We start from the raw sequence: 20226 nt of genomic DNA on the forward strand, positions 1-20226 counted from the left end.
GCCGAGTGGTTGAGTTCATGAGTTCCGCTTTGGCAGCCCAGGGTTTTCTGGTTTGGATCCTCGGTGCAGGTCTACGCACCACTTTTCAGGCCATGCTGTGGCAGCATCCCACATAGAAGAACTAGAATGACTCACAGCTTGCACATAAAACTGTGTACTGGGGCTTTGGGGAGGAAAAAAAAGGGAAGATTGGCAACAGATATTAGCCCAGGTCCACTCTTCCTCACCAAAAAAAATAATAATGATAATTAAATATGAGCCTTTCTTTCATGTACAATATTTCAAACATTGGTCAGTGCTTACCACAGGGAATTTGTTGTTTTCCTTTCCATTCTTTTGATACAAAGAATACTTTATAGTTTATTTTATTAAACTAGTCAGGCCTCTTGTTATAAGTGCAGAAACCCAACCTGAGTGCAGGTAGTAATACATATAAGCTAAGCAGAAAGAGAATATTTAGTCATGGAAGAGGCAGGTGTGGGTGACTAGAGCCAAGGGTTCTGGCTTCTCCCTCTTGTTCCTTTCTCTCATCTCTGTTCCCTTTTGGAATCAGCTTGTCCTCTTCTGCTGTAAACATGGTAGCCAGCAGTTCTGGCCTCAAATTCGTACTCTGTCTTGACCAAAGGCAAAAGGGAGGTCTCCCCCACCAGTTCAGAAATCTGGGAGGACTTGTAAAAGTCCAGTGGGATCCTGGTGTCAACTCTGAACTGGTCACGGTGACAAGGGGGATGGGATACTGCCGCCAGCCCAGCCTGGTCCTGTGCCCACCCTTGTGTTACGAGAAGGTGGGCAGGGGTGTGAGTGGATGCCAACAGCAGCCATTTCCACTTTGCACGTAGGGAGGGAGAAGTTTAGGGGCAGAGGCTTGGCAAGGACTCAGGAAGCAGCTGAGCGATGGAGCAAATGTCCCCAGAGCCCCCAGTGATCCGTTCCCAGCCGTCTCTCTTGAGAATCTCTTGGGAATGCTCTCTTGGCCTTGACCTGGCAGCAAGCATGAATTATAATCATGATTATAATAATAGCCAACATTACATAGAGTTATCTATGTGCCAGGCACTGTTCTTACTGCTTTATATACATTAATCCCTTTATTTCTCAACTCTATGAAGAAAGCAGTGTTAATATCCCTAGTCAACAGAGGAGGAAACTGAGGTACAGAGAAGTTAAGAAATTTGCCCAACATCACACAGCTAGTTAACTGGTAAAGCCAGAAGCCTGAGCCTGGAGTCCCTATTATGCTCCATTGCATTTCTACTCTGTTGCTCCTGCGTACGTACATGCATAGGTACGTAGATGCCTACATACAGCAAGCCAGCCCTGGTCATCTTGTTTTCCAAGAGTTCTCAATTCTCTCTTCCCAAGAGTATTTCATATTACATGGTCAAGCACTAGGGTGCCGAAATCCCTGTCATTTAACTCCTAAAATGGTCATTCCCCAAGAGAAAAAGAATAAAGACTTACTTATAATCCTGACTCACTTTTTTGAGCCTGAATGCAGACTCGGAAAAGTTGAAAAATGGTTGCTCCCTTGTCTGGGACTAGAGGGCGTGTGTCTTAGTTTTACCCTCTTTATGCTTTCCAGCCTGAAATTTTACAAGACTCCAGACTCATCACGCTGTACCTCACAATGCTTGTCACCTTCACAGACACTTCAACGTGGAAAATTCTCCGGGGAAAAGGTATGTGGGACTTGTGAGAAAATCTTTCCTAAGTAGCATTTCCACAGAGAACTTGGGGCCCTTTTCACCTTTTTCAGAAGCATTTTGCTGCCACAGGCCTCAGGGAAGGCCCTGAGACCATGCAAATGAAGATTCCCTTGGCGCTTCCCATCAGACTGCGTTACAGCGTCCAAAATATGTTGAGTATTGTGTGCTAGACCCGCTCCCTTCTTGGGGTTTATGCGTAAAGGCACGGTCCCTCTGATCTCGGGTTTCATAACTCCCACAGCACCTCAGCCTTCGAGTGATAATATTCACTTAAGCCTTATTTGATTTGGAGGCTCAGTCAGCAGCCAATACTTCTATTTCACCCCTAAAATTTGCATTGTAAAGCTGCCTCCTCCCCTGAAATCGTACTTAGCCTTACGTGTTTTGTGTATTCCCTCCATTCATCCATTCAGCAAGTAGCCCACTGTGTGCCCGATGATGTGCGGGCCCTGGAGATAGAGAAAAGGTCACCACCCGGGAGGGCTTGAGGTGCTGAACTGCTGTGTGTCTGCCCTTCCTCACAGGACTGAAGGAAGTCACACTTGAATCCAGTTATGCACCACATAGCGACGTTCCGGTCAATGACGGACCGCATACATGACAGTGATCCCATAAGATTAGTACCACACAGCCTCTCCTAGGAGAGAGGAGGCAGCCACAGAGAGTAAGAATGCCAGGCCTTCCGAGGGAAGTAGAAAAGGTGCTCCAGGAGCTCAGAGGCCAGGACGCGACTTCTGGCTGGGGAACCGATAGGACCCATCACCTGAGAGGTGACACTTGAGAATTCCGGAGAGGTGACGTCTCCCTGTCCTCTGGTACCAGACCTAAGGGGAGAGGAAGGCAGGCCAGAGTAAACCACGTTTCCTTACGGCCTTGGGCCCGGAGCAGGATTTTCTGCCCGCGTAAACTGTTTCCATACGGCCGAGGGCTTTTTTCTCAGACTCTTTTCTTCATTTAGGAGAGAGTCTTCGACCAGCCCTGAACCACATCTGTGCAAATATAATGGGACATCTCAACCAGCGTGGATTTTATTCTGTGCTGCAGGTCTGTGACCCCGTCCCCTAAGAGTAACCGCATTCTCCATACCTTAACTTGGATTTCTACATCTGGGCCCTCCTACAGAAGCGCCTTTTACGGGAGGAGTTTAATGCCTGGCGTCCTCTCCTCCGTCCCCTACCTTGAGTTGCTGTGCCGTGTGTGAAGGGAGGGTAATGGCCCTGGGATCCCTTGATTGTGCTTCTCTGTTACCTGCAGGGATGGTCCAGTCGCTTGAGATTGAAACTCGGGGCGGAGGCCTCAGGGCCTGTTCCCTCGGGTTCCTTCTTGGTTCGTGTCTGGAATTCTCTCTCCGGCTCTGTCTCCTCACACAGCCTTCTGTTGACACTGCACCTTATTGTGCCAGTTCATATCTCCAGGGAATTGTCAGAAACCTAATCGCTGTGTGGAAGTACTTGGGATTCTTGGGTTTGGGAGGTGGCATCGTCATGGCCCTTCCTTCCGCCTGGTTCTGAGAGGGGCTCTTTCCTGGTCTGGTGTCATTTTCTCCTCACAGTAACCTGCGAAGTGGTGTGACAGCCGAAGGTGGCATTATCAACAGTCCTCTCAGTGAGGAAGCTTCCACGTGACACCATAACTCTGAACTGCTTCTAAGATAATAGAGTGTCCTGAAGTTTCAAGTCTGGCATTTTTATTGGCTGCTAATTTTTTTAACTGTTTATTATTTAAAAAATTTAAACACAGTATTTAAAATAGAGAACAGTATAATGATTCTCCACGCCCATTACTTTTCTCTCCCTTCATTTTTAAAAAACATTCCAACATAGTTTATCTGAAACACTCATTTCACGTTTATGCTTCTTTTTTACACACAAATGAGTGTAAAGCTGGCATCGTCCCCTGACCAGTTAACACGTTCTTTTCAGATATTGCTGACCCGTGGCCTGGCGAGACCCCGGCCTTGTCTGTCCAAAGGCACTTTGACTGCAGCCTTTTCGCTAGCGCTGCGGTAAGTAGAAGTCAAAGCTGGGGGCGGTCATGCTTCTGAAGGCTTCTCTTCCTGCCTTGCTTTTCTGTTGTTACTTGTCGAAGGTGTAGGCTTGCCCACTTTGTCAGAATTTACAAGAAGTGGTGTTCTTGGTGAAAGTGACACGTCTGCCACTGCTCTTTTTCTTAATCTTCCATCTCTACCCCTAAATGTTTTTGCATCACGATTTGAAGGAAGCTATTCAAAATGAATTGCTTTCGTTCTGCCAGGGGCCAGGATACAATCACTTTTCCTCTTGAGCTTTTAATTGATAAAACAAAGGAAACCTGAGGCCAGCCCTGGTGGCCTAGTGGTTAAGTTCAGCACAGTCCACTTCAGCAGCCTGGGTTTGATTCCTGGGCATAGACCTGCACCACTTGTCTGTTAATGGCCATGCTGTGGTGGTGACTCACAAAAAAAACAAGAGGAAGATGGGCAACAGTTGTTAGCTCAGGGTGAATCTTCCTCAGCAAAAATAAATAAATAAGAAACCTCAGAGCTGGAGGAGGCCCAGCAAAGGGCAGGGTAAAAGGATTAAGGGCATAGTGTTGTGAACACAGGTTTAAAATGTTAGAATTTGGAGGACAAGAGAGGATGTGATATTTGCCTTCACTTAGTTGGGAAGTATAAAGTACATAAGAAGCTAAATATTTCCTTGTAGAAATTATACCTGCAATTCTGATAACCACCTAGTGTAAGAAGCTGCAGTTGTTAATAGGTCCAGAACATTCTTGAACTGTCAAGAGGAACACTAACTTGAGGAGATATTAATAAGATAACGTGATAGTCTTAATCCCCAAGATAATAACAGCTTGGGAGAGAGGAATGTTGAGGTCAAACCGGCTTGGTAAAGCTGCCTGCTCTGCCCCCTCCTGCTAATCCACAGGGCGCCTTTCTGCAAAAGCTCGGGCACGTCCTGCGGTAGCAAGACCCTTTGGACTCATTTGATCTGATGTTGGTCCAAACATACCTGAACGTGGAATACCCTCGCCCAGTTTTTGGATGGTGGAGCATGTCTCTTAATATCCCATGGAATCATTTTCCATGGAACACCGATTTGGAAAATGATGGTCTAGAGCATAGATTGGCAAATTTTTTCTGTAAAGGGTCAGCTAATAAATTTTTTTGGTTCTGTGGGCCATGCAGCTTCTGTCAAAACTACTCTGTGATTGTAGTGCAAGGTGGCCGTAGACAATACATACACAAGTGAGAATGGCTATCTTCCGATAAAACTTTATTTACAAAAACAGTGGGCAGAATTTGGCCTGTGGGCCGTAGTTTGCTAACCTCTGGTTTAGACTGTGCTTTCTACTAACTACATGGGGCCATTTAAATAGAAATTTGTTAAAATTAAGAATGCAGCTCCTTATTTGCATTAGCCACATTTCAAGTGCTCAGGGACCACGTGTGACTAGTGACAACTGTATTGGGCTGCACAAATATGGAACATTTCCATCATCACAGAGAGTTCTGCTGAACAAGGCTGGTCTGGAGCAGCATTGTCCAATAGAAATAGAATGAAAACCACATTAAAGTCCAAAGAAAGGGGAAATTGTTTAATGATATATTTTATTTAAACCTATATATCCAAAGTATTATCATTTTTACATGTAATCAATATTTTTAAATTATTTATCTTAATTAAAATTAAGTAATTTATTAATTTCTCTTTTCATATTCAGTCTTCAAAAACTGGCGTATATTTTACACTTCTCGCATATCTGAATTTGGACTAGCCACATTCTAAGTGCTCAGGAGCCACACGTGGCAGTGGCTGCTGTATTAAACAGCACAGCTCTAGATGTCTCTAGCATATGTCGTAACAGAGAAGCAGGATTTAACCAGTTATGCTATAAGTAGTTACAGAAGTGGAACGAACTCTCTAGTAACAGTTATACTTTCGTTCCGTGCTTTGAGAGGAGCTGCACAGAGTTGTACTGAATGAGCCATTCACCTAGGCACAAGCAGGTTTTCCTGGTAGCAGCTTCCTGCCACTCCCTTTCCTGAGTCACCTGCTGGGGCAGCCTTCACCAGCAGCACTGCCCATTCTTCTCTTCTCTTTTTATCATAGCCGTCTTAAAGGGTATGAGGTCATCTCACTGTCATTTTGATTTGCAGTTCCCTGATGGCTAATGATGTCAACCCTCCCTTTATGTGCTTATTAACCATTTGTGTATCTTTCTTTGGAGAAATATCTATTTAGATTCTTCTCATTTTTGAATTGAGTTGTCTTTTATTGTTGAGTTGTATGAGTTGTTTATATGTTTTGAATAAAAGTCCCTTATCAGATACATAATTTGCATATTTCCTCTCATTTTGTGGCTCATTTTTTCACTTTCTTGATGGTATCTTTTGAGGCCCAAAAGTTTTAAATTTTAATTGTGATTTTGGTGTTATATCTAAAAAATCATTGCCTAACCCAAGGTCACAAAGACTTACTCCTGTGTTTTCTTCTAAGACTTTTATACTTTCAGTTATAAAACTAGCGTTTAGGTCTGTGATCCATTTTGAGTTAATTTTTGCATATGGTGTGAGGTAGGGGTCATTGTCTTATTTTAGTGTTTATCTCTTTTTCTGATCATAAAAGTAATACCTGCTTACTGTAAAAAAAACCTGGGTAAAATAGAAGACTATAAGGAAGAGAAAATGTTTCTCATCACTCTACAACCCAGAGATACATTGTTAACATTTTTAAATATATTTTGTGTATATATTTTTTCATTTGCATATATTTATGTGTGGATGCGTATATATTTAAATCTTAACATCATAACATATATTTAAAATAAATTGCTGATTTGAAGTGTGAGTTATTGGTGGGTTATCATGTAGTGAACACGTCTGTGGAACACCACCCCAGCTGAGAAATAGAACAGCAGTACCAGCATTCCAGAAGCCCCTTTTTCCTCCCTCCCAGTCACTACCCCCGCCCTCCTCTTCTGCATTTTTTTAAAGTTTATTATAGCATGAGCATTTTCTCATGTCAGTAAAACTTCAAAACTGATTTTTCATAGCTGCATCATATGACTGTACTGTCATTGATTCAGCCGTTCCCTGGTGGATGGCCCCATTTTCAGCTGTTAGTTTTCCAAGAAGTCCTCAGAAGCATAGTGTCCGGGGATCTGGGGCGTGGGTAGGGCTGTTCTCTTGTTCCAGCTTCACATGCAGGCCTCTCTGAATAAGGTGATCTGTCTGTGTCTAGCCCTGTGATTGCTGCAGAATTTTCAGACAATCTGATTCGACCATTCCTCATCCACATCATGTCTGTGCCTGCTCTCGTGACTCATCTCAGCACAGTGACCCCTGAGGTAAGTGGGCTCCGGGCATTCCCCCGATTCCATTTTTGCCCTTCTTAGAAAGTAAACTGTTTTCTCTGTTCGTGTCCACCTCTTCTGATATTTCTTCCAGATCAGTAACCACTGTAGGCACCCTCAGGTTAGTAGCCCAAAGAAGCAGGTCCTCATCTTTGTTCGTTTTCTTCTTGGTGATTCGTAGCACACTTGGCAACTAGGGGATGATCTGCAGGTGGTCAATTTCGTGCTCTAGAGGGAAATTCTTCCTGTCAGCTTCCGCTTTAACAGTCTGCAATTGTTTGCAGCGCCTCACTGTTTTAGAATCTCATGACATGCTTCGTAAATTCATCACATTTTTAAGAGATGAAGACCGATGCCGTGACGTATGTGAAAGTTTAGAAGGATGCCATACGCTTTGTCTAATGGGTGAGTATCTGGCTGGAATTTCATTGTACTTTGGGCGTCAGGAAAAGCCCAAGTGTTTTGGTTTTCACCCTTCTGGAGAGCACAAGCTGTTTTTAGTAACAATTGGAAGTGCTTACAATAAAAGACATGTGGTCAGATAGCCAGTTAAAATAGACATGTAAACTTGAACATCACGTGGGAAATATGTCAGCCTGACAGACTGGTTGAGTGACTGTGAGTGAGTGTGACACTTGCTTCCAGGCAGCAGAGGAAGAATGAAAACGTGGTGAGCTGCCTGGATAATTCTCATCTCCAGAGAGAAGAGAGGGCACATGCAGTTGGGTGGGGCTTAGATCAGGGCTGCATCATCGGTTTTACAATGTTTTCATTGTAGATGAAGAAAGGGTTTATGGATAGAAGCCTTTGAAAACAGCAGAGGTACATAATTCTCATTGCCTAATTAGAAGAAATTTGTCTTATGTAGAAAAGAATTCTTGGGGCTAAATTTTTTTTTTAAGATTTTATTTTTCCTTTTTCCCCCCCAAAGCCCCCCAGTACATAGTTGTGTATTTTTAGTTGTGGGTCCTTCTAGTTGTGGCATGTGGGACGCCGCCTCAGCACGGCTTGATGAGTGGTGCCATGTCTGCACCCAGCATCCGAACTGGCGAAACCCTGGGCAGCCGAAGTGGAGCACATGAACTTAACCACTCGGCCATGGGGCTGGCCCCCTCTTGGGGCTAAATGTTAAGGGGGTTTATGCAAGAGTCCTCACAGAAGGCATATTAAATAACTTTGGTAAACACTGAATAACAGTGATTTCCCAGGGCATTCAGATGTTTTTCAAAAGGTCGATTCTTATGTTGACCCTTGATTTTAAAATCTTAGTGCAATATTAAAATGTTATACTAACTAATATCATATATCTCTGTGTGCCGGACATCTTACATGTTATCACATATGATCCTCATGCCAGGAGTGGGGACCATTATTCTAATCTTACAGAAGAGGAAACAGAATTGAGAGGTGGGTTGAGGGTCACACAGCTCATCTTGGCAGAGCCAGGATTTGAAGCCGGGTCAGCCTATTTCTTAGCCTGCACCACACTGCAGCCCCAGCACTGGCAGGAGCCCCTCTACATGGAATTTCTTCCTGCACGTAGACGTGGCTGCCTGAGCCACTGGGAGAGAGCAGGCTGGGAGGTGATGAAGTGTGTCTGTCTGAGCCCATTGCACTCAGCCTTGTCTCTTTGTAGGCAACCTCCTGCACTTGGGCTCCCTCAGCCCCCGAGTGTTAGAGGAGGAGACAGACGGGTTTGTGAGTTTGCTCACCCAGATGCTGTGCTACTGTCAGAAGTATGTGTCCCAGAAGAAATCCAACCTGACCCACTGGCACCCTGTCCTGGGCTGGTTCTCCCAATCCGTGGACTATGGGTGAGTCCCGGAGGCAAAGCTCTGTCTCTCCCACTGCCTCACCCTTCTTCCTGCTTTCTCCCTTCCAGCTTCTGTTATTTTGTTTCTTAGTGTGAGGTTATATATATTCATTGTATAAAATATACTGAAGACCAAAAGAAAATAAAAACCATCCCATAACGCTAGTACCCAAAGACAACCTGGGCAAACATCCTTTCAGTCTTTCTCCTGCCTATAAATATCAATAATTTTTTCACAAAAATGAGATTCTATTCTATTATATTTTGTTCTTTTCATTTAGTAAATTATGCAACTTTATCAATATTATCTTTTTTTCTTCAATATTGCTTTTATTGATTGCCTAGATTGCCATATTTTGGAGGTAACTAAAATAAGACATGTGATTCAAAGAGAATGAAAGTTACCCCAGATCCTTTTCAAGAGGTGGAATATAAATTTTAAAATTTTTGGTTAAGAACTCAAAAATATTAAAAAACACTAGGCTAGAAGGTAGGGATTAAGTAGGGCTCCTCACAAATTTAAAAACGTGTACCCTGGGCTGAGATGAAGTGGGTCTTGGGAGCTGAGGCAGCTGTGATGGCCAGCTGCTTTCTTGTTAGATATCTGCTTGTGGCCTGGGGTCCCTGGCAGGTACCCCGGAGGTAGAAAAGTCGGGGCCAGGGAGGGAAATCACTGGATTTCCTCCCTTTTCCTCATAACTGAGTGACATCCAGTTAAAAAGACTGATTGTTGGCGGATGACCTCCTTCCACCCAGTGTGCCTTCCCAGCCTGAAGAGAATGGGTGTTTGTGTTGGGGAGTCAGGAGGGATGTTGTGGGAGCAGGGTGGGGTGGATAGCACAGTGGTGAATGGCCTGGCCTGAGCTCCACTCCTCTTCTCTGAGGGCCCTTGAGCAGGTCGCTTCATCTCGCTTTCCTCATCTGAAATATGGGGGTAATTTTCACAGTCCCTCTGCTAGGGTTGATTCAAAGCATTGAATGAGGTGATGCATGTGAGAGCCTGCCGCAGGCCTGGCCCACACTCAGTGGTGGTGGCTGTTACCACTGTGATGCTGGAGAACAGCTGAGAGCCATTATAGGGTCTCGAGCAGGGAGGGGATGAGAGCGCATTTCAGGGTGTGATTCTGATGCTGGGGTGCAGTGTAGAGTGGAAAAAGGAGCACTTGAAGACGAGGAGGCTCAGGAGGCTAGTGAGTCAGTGACATTTGTGGGCAGGCCTGCAAGCTAGCTGTGAAGGAGATGGCTTTTGTCGATGGGGGTAAACAGAATGGAATTAGGGTGAAGAACAGATAGAGATGCCTGGGAGATGACTGTGATGTTTGGAGCCTGGGGACCTGGGGAGAGCAGTGATGGTGTTGGCAGCACAGGAAGTCTGGGTGGAGCAACAGAGAAGATAAAGAGGTCACTGCCTTACACATCCAGGCCTCAGCGGCAGTTTGTGGACCTCATTTTTTTTTCTTTTTATCTTATTTACCATATTGAGTGGCAGACCCTAGCTACCCCTCCAAGTGGAAGGCCCCTTAGGGAGCGGAGTGGCCTTTCCGCGGCCATCCATCAGGTGGAACTGACACGCCTGGTCTCCTGCTCTCTCCTAGGCTTAACGAGTCAATGCCCTTGATCACCAAACAGCTGCAGTTCCTGTGGGGGGTGCCTCTGATCCGGATCTTCTTCAGTGACATCCTGAGCAAGAAGCTGCTGGAGAGCCAGGAGCCAGCCCATGGGCAGCCGGCCTCCCCGCAGAACGTGCTTCCTGTGAAGAGTGAGTGGCTGGAGCAGGCCGGGCCCCATGGCTCTGCTTGGCTGGAGTGCAGCTCCTGATCGTCCCTGGGCATCTGGCCCCCTCTGTTCGTTTGGTGCTCTGACTTCTCCCACAAGGAATTTGAGACTGCTTAGCAAAATGGTGACAGAAAATCCTTAGGAATAGAAGACAGGGACCAAGGAAATAGAAATAGTTGAGCAAAATCAAGGTCGCGTGTGGGGAAGAATGTCCACAGATAGATGTTCCCTGAGGACCACCATGGTTATCTCTGAACTTCCATTTGGCTCTGAATTTCTAGCAGCCAAAGTGAAAAGGGATTTGTGAACCCTTCCTTCCTTCTCATTAACAGGAAGAAGACCCATTTCTTAGGGGAAGTAGAGTTTTTCTCAGTTCCTAATCTTAAAAGAAATCCTCCATGTGGGGCTCCTTATAAAGGGGGCACTGGGCTATCACTGACCAGGTTGCCACCCCAGCAGTGCCCCCATTGCAGGGTCAGAAATGGGTTCCACGGAAAGGTTTCTTATTGCTTTCTCTGATGAAAGTTAAGGCGATGCTACAGATTTCCAGGTCCAGGTGGGTTTTCTTCTGCCGTTGGGCATGTTGCAAAGCTCCTCTTGTAGCTGTCAGCGAGCACGGGCTCCTTGTCACTTCAGCAGGGTATGAATGGGGAGGTTTGAAACTAAAATTGCATCAACCCAAAATGATTATCAGGACTTGAAGTTGATGCCCCACTTCCGCCTAAAAGCACAGAAAATTGGGAATCAGCCATGCCCCCGCCTTGGTCCTTCTTCCCCTAATACAGTTCTCAGAATTTTACCTTTGTGGGTTCTGAAGGTGAGTGATGCGGTAAAAGAATCCCCTGCAAGAATCGAATATGCCTGGCTTGTTCTCAGGACTTTTCTGATATTCGGAAGAGGTCAGTGGGTTTCATCTGAAAACCTCTTGTTAATGCTTTTCTAATTTGTCTTAAAGAGATTACTTAAATCAAAGCAGCAGCCCCCTGTCTGGCTCTGACTGTAAATGAGGAGCTTTATGGAAGTGCTCTTCCCTTCACATGGTGGAATTTGGCAGATGGCTGAACTTCTGCTCACACGTTCCTTCTTCTCTCCGTGCCAGATCTCCTAAAGCGTGCATTTCAGAAGTCTGCATCCGTTCGGAATATTCTCAGGCCTGTCGGGGGTAAACGTGTTGACTCTGCGGAGGTGCAGAAGGTTTGCAACATCTGCGTCCTCTACCAGACCTCGCTGACAACGCTAACCCAGATCCGGCTGCAGATTCTCACAGGTTGGCGGCCTGAGGCGTCTTCTTCCGTCTCTCACATTTGGCAGATAATTCTTCTTAAAGAAAGTTTATTTTTCTGGCTTCCTTGACTGAGAAAATAGATATGAATGAAGGTATTTTTGAGCTATTCTTCTTAGAGATTGGTATACCTCAGTTAAATAGCTCAAGCCAACTTCAATCCTAACACTTCCAGTTCATTCCTGTGGCTGGGCTCTTGTTTTCATTTTGAAGTACCATTTGCTTTTAAAAAGTTACCGTTTTTTTCTACATGGAAAACTAGTAAAGACAAGGAAGCTGAAAAAGAAGACTTAAACCACGCCTAGTCCCACAGTTCAGACGTAACCGCCTGTGCCTGAATGTGATACGTATGTACGTGTGCATGTGTGTATAGAGAGGGAGATACACAGTTTTATCTTTCTCTTTTCATTAATCACTTTAAAAGCATTTCATCCTGTCAAAAGTTCTTCCAAAACCTTATTTTTATTGGCTGCATAATATCTCATCGCATGGACATGCCCAACATTTTCCTTTTTAGCTGAGCAAGGAACAAAGTCCACTCTGTGAGCACAGAACTGGGCATGAGGGGCTTTTAAGTTGTAACGCAGGAGTTAGTATGAATTAGTATTACGTAATCCATGAAGCTGTTTACTATATAACGGAGTAAGAACTTCTCTGTTGCATTTTTTTAAATCAAATTGATGCTGCTTCTCTCTTCCACACTTATTTATTCATCTTCAGATATTTATAGGACACCTATGTGTGCCAGGCACTGAGCATACAGAGGTGAGTAAGATAGCCAAGGTCTGTGTTCTCAAGGGTTTATATTCTAGCAGCGGGGAGACCAATAATAAGCAAGGGGAAAATATATTTGATGTAGTGCTGGGCGCTATGACAGTGGAAATAATGAGACACAGTGTTGGCTTGGAGTGGAGCAGGGTTTCTTAGCCTCAGCACTGTTGACATTTTGGGCCAGATAATTCTTTGTTGTGGAAGCTTGTAGAATGTTTAGCAGTGTCTAGCCCCTAACCATTGATGCCAGTAGTGCCTCCCTCCCCTCCTCCCCCAGTGTGACAACCATACATGTCTCCCAACATTGCCAGATGCTCCCAGGGGGCCAAATCGTCCCTGGGTGAGAACCACCGGGCTGCTGCAGTGGAGGGGGAAGCAGGAGGATTCTGATGTGTTTTAGAGAGGGTTCAGGTCTTAGTGGTATATTGGATTTGAGGGAGTGAGGACTAAAGGTTCCAAAGGTGATGCCAGCTTTCTGGGTTGATCAACTGTGTAGATGGTGGTGCCATTTGCTGAGCTGGGTCTGACCATCTGGGGCTGGGCCTTGTGGGGCATTGAGAGTTCTGTTTTGGCTGTGGTCCATGTACGGGGCCTGCTGGGCCTACAGCAGAGATGCCAAGCGGGCATTTGAGTGTACATTGTGGGGACCTGGGGAAAGGGTTGGTGTGTAAAGCATTGGGCCTCAGGTAGGCTCCCTAAGGAGAGGACAGAAGGAGAAGAGAAGGGGCCCAGACCAAGCTTGGGTGCCCCAGCACCCAATGTGTGGGTTTGGGAAGCATACTGACTGCGATGGTTCTGCAGTGATGGACTATGTCCAACTTTTTTAAATGACCATAAATTTAAGCATCCCACGTTGTCCCAATGAGAGGATCCAAAAAGAAGCTTTTTGCTTAACTTGAAAATGTATGCTTTTAGGAAGGTAAACTAGTCTAAAGTGTGTGTGTAACATTCAGTCTGTTAGTTTAGTGATACCCAGATTATAGAAAATAACATGCTTGTTTTAAAAATACTGCTGTTTTTCTACTCTCACAATTTACAAAGCGTCCTTGTTGAGGCTCGTCACATGCATGTGACAGCCCTGTAGCCATGAGCTCCTGCTCTGACGCAGCTTTCCAGTGCGTGGCATCTTCACATCACTCTCAGTTGCTCAGGCTGCGGCCCTTGTGGAATCGGCGTTTGATGCTATACGTGTGTTTTCGTCCACACCACGAGTGCCCGTTCGCATTACGTGAGGGCAATTACTTTTCTTCTTTTGTCCTATAGGAGTATATTTGTGATCTCCAAAGGCTTACTGCTTACTGTTTCTTTTTTAACCTATTTTTAAATTGTGAGATTTCTGCATTTTATGGCCACATCCTCCTGCCCTTGAGAATGTGAGGTCAAAGCTTTAGGAATAAACTAAATGGATGTTCCATTTCTTTGCCTCCTTTCCAGTGCCTTCAGCTCGCCCTCTGAGCATCCCTGGGCGGCACTGATCGAGTGTCCCCCGCCCTGCTCCAGGCTCATAGAGCTTCCTCACATAGTTCTGTGTGCAAAATGCAGTAATTCAGAGTGCCTGTAAAGTGAGAGGTGTTATAAAGACTCAAATGTAAGGTGACTGACTCCGCCTTTTCTAAGGAATAACTTGAGGAACACATCTTACTGTATATTAAGTGACACGTGGAACTTCAGAGCCAAGCTTTCTAAGTCAGCGGTGTATTAACAGACTTCAAATGGAGCAGTGGTATAGCCTGCGTGTCTGAGGCCTTGTTGCCATCAGGACGCCAACTTCACATGCCCCCTGCTTCACTCAGGGTTAAATTTTTGTGTAACACTTCAGATTATCTCTGCTGTGGTCATTCATTGCTTTCCCATTGTTAAGAGAGATAGAATAATAGAAGTAGCTGAGAGGAAAGCTTTCCTGAATGTAGGGGAGACTGCGAAAGGGTTTCAAGCAGGGGTTGGCGAACTACGGCCATGGGCCAAATCCGGCCCACCACTTACTTTTGTAAACAGTTTTGTTGGAACACAGCCACGTCCATTCATGTATCTATGGCTGCTTTTGTGCTACGGTGGTAGCATTGAGTGGTTGTGACAGTGTGTCAGGCCCACAAAGCCTAAAAATATTGATTCCCTGGCCCTTTTCAGAAAAAGTTTGCTGATCCCTGATTTGACGCAGAAGTGCTGAGTCAGACAGACGTGGACTTAGTCTTGGCTGTAACATTTACTGGCTGTGTGGTTTTGGGCCAATTACTCAACCTCTGTGTACTTGTTTCCTCCCTTATAAAATGGAGGTAACATTGAGTTTCACGAGGTGGAAAAGAGATGATGCATGCAAAGTACTTAGAGTGGTATCTGGCACATAGTAAGCACCCATTAAATGTTAGCTGTTATTATCATTGTTATTCTCACGGTCAGGATGATTTTCTTAGTAATTACACCTTCTTTCACACACATTAAATGTTCACTAATAGGTTTCAGTGTTTTGTTTTCCTAGTGGATAGGAGAAATAATGGACCAGATGGAGCCCCTACCTGAAGCTTGGGTTTCTCTGTCCTTTTCCAGGTCTCACTTACCTTGATGACCTGCTGCCCAAACTGTGGGCATTTATCTGTGAGCTGGGGCCCCACGGAGGGTTAAAGCTCTTCTTGGAATGCCTCAACAATGACACTGAAGAGTCTAAGCAGCTCTTGGCCATGCTGATGCTGTTCTGTGGCTGTTCCCGGCACCTCATCACGTAGGTTGACTGTTGCGGGGCCGAGTTCTTTTCCTAGAATGTGGAGAGACCAAATTACAGTGTCAGTGAGGAAGCAGTTGCTGATGTGATTACTACAAACGTTTGGACCTGTGTGGCAGGGTCATTAGAAGCATTAGACTGGAAAACAGTCACAAAGTGGGTGGCATATAGTAGGGCTTCAGCAGTTGTTATTTCCCATTCTTTCAGGGGAGCGAGGTCAGTACCACTGAGTGTAAGCTTTAGGGTCTCCTGGAGCTGGGTTCAAATCTCCTTGGCCATTTACTCACTGTGCTAGGTAGTTTACTGGAAAATTCCAGAGCCAGGGAGCCAGGGTGCAAAACCTGGCTCAGCCACTTACTGAGACACTCTGGGCAGGAAGGCAAGAGGCTCCACCTCTCTGAGCCTTAGTTTCCTCGTTTGTAGATGGGAATAACAATGGCACCTACCTCTTAGCACCTTGTTTCTTAAGATTAGAAGAGACGAGGTGCAGAAAGTGCTTAGAACTCCCTGGCCTGCAGGAAGAGCTCACTACGTGTCAGCTATTATTAGTACTATCGCGCTGACCCTGGGCAAGTTGCTTAACCTCTCTGAACCTCAGTTTCCTCATTAGTAGAGTGGAGGTAATATTACCAATCTGATAGAGAGTAAATGAGAAAAGGAATGTCAAGTACTTAGTACAGTGCCTGGCACAGAGTGAGAAATGAACAAATGTTAGTCCCATTCAGTTCCTTTGTTCTTTAAGCTTATGCATCTGCTTGCATATTTGGTATCCTTTTAATTCTACTTTTTCCGAAGAGGTTGAGAGTGGACCTCAGGCAGTGTTAGGTTCAGGCTAGAGGACGTTGGCAGGAGGGGATCAGGGACATGTGGGTGGCCGACTGGGTAAGAATCATGGAAGGAGGGCCTCAGTGAGCAGTTGGAGGCAAGAGCAGAGGTCTGTAGCTGCTGGTGAAGACACCCTGCATTGCTGGGTCAAGAGTGATCCAAGAATGAGTCATGTTCTCAAGTGGATGGAGCAGTTTTAAGAAATTTTCAGATAGAACTGTATCTTAAATGGCTCATTTATTCATATATTCTTTCAGACATTTATTCATTCACTCATAAATACTTCTCAGTACCTACTAAGTGGCACTAGTGTCTGTTGTAGGTGCAGAATAAGATTCCACAGCTTTCCTCAGTAGACAGAGACTCTCAATCAAGATTCCCTGATGTTCAGGCATGAATTAAGAACGTCTCTCAGCCAGAGCCTTAGGAATAGGAAAAATACAGGGTCGAGCTTATTATTTTTTCCTTCCTCAATTGTGTTTTTTAGCTTTTTACTATGGACAATTTCAAATAAGTAGAAAGTGGAGAGAATAGTATAATGACCGCTTATGTGCCCATCCCAGCTTCAACAGTTGTCAACTCATAGCCATTTTTGCTTCATCTATACTCCCACCGGCTCTCCTCTCCCAGGTTATTTTGAAGCATATCCTGGAAATCATGTCATTTTATCTGTAAATTTTATCTAAAAGAGCTTATTTAACCTTATTTTTGTCTAGTAAGAGATACAGATCTCATTTTTTTCCCTTTTTCTCAGTGGGAAATTGTGAATAATTTTCTGTCTGATTTAGGATCCTTGATGACATTGAAGTTTATGAAGAACAAATTTCATTCAAACTGGAAGAGCTGATCACCATCTCCTCTTTTCTGAATTCCTTTGTGTTTAAGATGATCTGGGATGGAATCGTAGGTAAGGTGACGATGTCAGCCATCATGTAATTGATGCTGCACGTAGGGACACCACGGTCTGTGACATCAACTGGTTCTTAGCTTTGTTGTCTATCAGAGTTAATCAAAAATGCACATTTATTCATGTAATTGGAAGATTTATTTCTTCACTCTCTCTCTCTGACTTCCTGAGATAGTAGTGTGGTTATGGGAATCTTAATCTCCCAGGCATCCTTCAGGATTTACATGTATGTGTGAAGGATTATTACTGATGATTAGTTTTTGCCCTGAATCTCCTTGTGATTCTTTGAGTTGATTTCCATGAAAATAAAGCATGTGCCAGGTCACACTTCAAATTAGAGTTCACTTCCTGAAGTGTTTCCAATTGTTCAGGACAAAGCTCCTTAGATTAAAAGGTCCTTTGGATGACACACTAATGGGAGACAACAGGAGTGATTCTGTCCTAAGCGATACTCAGGTCCTGCAGACACTTGGAACATACCCAGGGTGCCTTTTAATTCCATCAGTTGCATGTAAAATCCGGAGTGAAGGAAGTGAAGACCTTGGTGAGACTTGATGATGATGATGGGAGGAGACAAGAGGCTGTCCTCCGAACTCCCCTGGTTCTGATCAGCTCCGTGAGTGACTCTCCTGTTTGCCCCGCAGAGAATGCCAAGGGCGAGACCTTGGAGCTCTTCCAGTCTGTCCACGGCTGGCTGATGGTGCTGTATGAGCGGGACTGCCGGCGGCGCTTCGCCCCCGACGACCACTGGCTGCGAAAGTGAGGACCAGGAGGGGGAAAAGGGATGTGAGGAAGCCAGGTCCCCTCTGTCACGCTCCGGCAGCAGAGCTGCCCAGGTGCTCTGCACTCGTGTTCTGGGGCAGAGGGGAGTTTGTCTCTCTCCTTCCTCCTCCATCTGCATCAGGAGGGCTGCTGCTGTAAAGCACCTGTGAGGACAGGTCATCCAGCCGCCGCTTCTCATAAGACGAGCTGACACTGAAGATGATTACAGCTCATTAGTGGTAACAAGGCCAGATCACATTTAGCAAATGTTTCTTACCCAAACTGGGAAGAAAAGTTCTTTCATCTGAACTGAGCAACAGGTTATGATAGTTAAATGGCAGTTTTTATCAGCAGAATTAGCAGGATAAAAACTACAGCCAGGTTTTTGGGGGGTGGGTTGGGAAATCCTCTTGTAACAAGTAAGCATAAGATGATGTCTGTGTTTTTTTATCAATGGCTTGTCAACTGTTAGGCAACCCTTAAAGTTGTGGCACTACAGCAGGGACTGGCAAACTTTTTCTGTAAAGGGCCAGACAGTAAATATTTTAGGCTTTGCAGACCAGACAATCTGTTGTGACTGCTCAGCTGTGCCGGTGTAGCGTGAAAGCAGCCATCGTCCATACATAATGAATGAGCGTGGTTGTGTTCCAGTGAAACCTTATTTACACAAACAGGCAGCAGGCTCTAGTTTGCTACCCAGCACTGGAGAACGGTTTTCTTGTTTTAGTTATCCCAAATGCGTGTCTTTCTTTTTAAGGGATCTCAAACCTAGTGTGCTCTTCCAAGAACTCGACAAGGACCGAAAGCGGGCACAGCTGATCCTGCAGTACATCCCTCACGTCATTCCTCACAAAAACGTGAGTTGTGCTCGGGACTGGGCTTCTGCTGCGTCTTTCTGTTCCACCATATGGTTCCTGACTCTCCGTCTTTGTTATAACCATTGGAAATAAATAAATGAGACCATTCGTTCAGCAAATGCACATGGTGATTGGGTCTTACTCTCTTAGGCGTTAGGCTAAGTACTGGGGGTACAGAGATTGCGGACAATATGAACTGGCAATTCAGGCAGAGTGGGATGGATGCCACAGGGACGGGTGCTGTGGGAACCCAGACAAGGGAACCTAACCCAGCTGGGAATGAGGAGCAGGGGTCAGGAGAAGGCCCCATAGGCAGAAGTGGACAGTGTTTAAAGGTCTGGGGTGAGAGAGCCAGAGCTGCAGTCTGACTGGAGGGAATACAAAGGAGGGAGTCAAGTAGCTGGATGGTTTGTAGGAGTTGGGACAAGAAGGGCCTGGTAAACTAAGGGGAGGAGCTTAGATTTTGTCCAAAGCCATTGGAGAGTTTTCAGTTTTGGAGACAGCGGGTCAGAGCTCTGCTTTAGAAAGTTCCTTCTGGCTGTGGTGTGGAGGACTGGCTAGAGGCGGAGGTGTTGGAGCTATCTGCCCTGGACTCGGGTGAGGCCACGGGGTAGAGACATGATAAAGTGAAGAGGCTTTGAAGGAGTAGCACCTACAGGCCTTGGAGAATGATGACGTTTACTGGAGAAGGAAGGGAGGAATTCGGGTGATGCTCAGCTTTCTGGCTTGGGTGCCAGGGTGCTTGGCAGAGCCGTCTGCTGAGTGGGAGCACAGGCAAGAGTAGGTCTGAAGTGCTGGTGCGGTCAGCTTTGAGCAGGCAGCATGTGAGGTGTCTGTGACTCCTCGAGGCCGTTGGACACTTGGGTCTGGAGCTCAGGAGAGAGGGTCGCCTGGAGATAGACTTTACATGTGGACAGTACCTAAATCTCCTAACCGCCTTCCTGGCCATGGACGAGGTGCTCAGGGAGCCAGATGGAGTGAGAGGACAAGGGACTGAGGCCATAGCCCTGCAGGACAGGGCCTTTAAAGGGCCAGCACAAGGGAGGAGTCATCAGAGGAAGAAAACCAGCAGTGTGGTGTCACAGACCCCAGGGACATGAGAGACTTGGGAGGGCTCAGGCGCTGTGGCAAGAGCGTCCAGGAGCTGAGAGAAAGCACTGCTCACGTCCCTCTGTGCATGGGCACCCCAGACGTGTCTGTTGGATGCCAGAACAATACTGCGCTCCTTCAAAAGAGGCTCTTACAGGTCTAGATGTGCCCTTTTTTCCTTTCCTTTTTTCTTTTTTGACAGAATAGACGTTTTCAGAAAAGTGCATATGTCACATCTTTGTAAATCAAATCTCACTCTTCAGAGATACCTACTGCTCACGGCTCTCGGATGTTGTTTTGACCTTGACGTTAATACTTAGGTTGCCACTCTTTACCTTCGAGCAGTGATTCACAAACGGATGGGGCTGTTTAAATTCTTACTGCT

At 45.6% G+C, this 20226-nt stretch overlaps 1 protein-coding gene across 1 annotated transcript in view; it reads left to right on the top strand.

Annotated features, from left to right (window-relative positions):
* The window catches only part of UBE3B (ubiquitin protein ligase E3B), a 48105-nt gene that overhangs the window by 6979 nt on the left and 20900 nt on the right, over positions 1-20226 (top strand). The window contains exons 7-18 of the mRNA XM_014867754.3: positions 1583-1679; positions 2665-2750; positions 3629-3711; positions 6932-7037; positions 7328-7448; positions 8680-8857; positions 10452-10615; positions 11732-11899; positions 15230-15401; positions 17015-17133; positions 17778-17892; positions 18653-18752. Coding sequence (XP_014723240.2) covers positions 1583-1679; positions 2665-2750; positions 3629-3711; positions 6932-7037; positions 7328-7448; positions 8680-8857; positions 10452-10615; positions 11732-11899; positions 15230-15401; positions 17015-17133; positions 17778-17892; positions 18653-18752 — 1509 coding nt within the window. The remainder of the gene's footprint in view (positions 1-1582; positions 1680-2664; positions 2751-3628; positions 3712-6931; positions 7038-7327; positions 7449-8679; positions 8858-10451; positions 10616-11731; positions 11900-15229; positions 15402-17014; positions 17134-17777; positions 17893-18652; positions 18753-20226) is intronic.

Source organism: Equus asinus, chromosome 8 (genome assembly GCF_041296235.1).
Source record: "Equus asinus isolate D_3611 breed Donkey chromosome 8, EquAss-T2T_v2, whole genome shotgun sequence".
In the NCBI taxonomy this organism is placed as follows: Eukaryota; Metazoa; Chordata; class Mammalia; order Perissodactyla; family Equidae; genus Equus; species Equus asinus.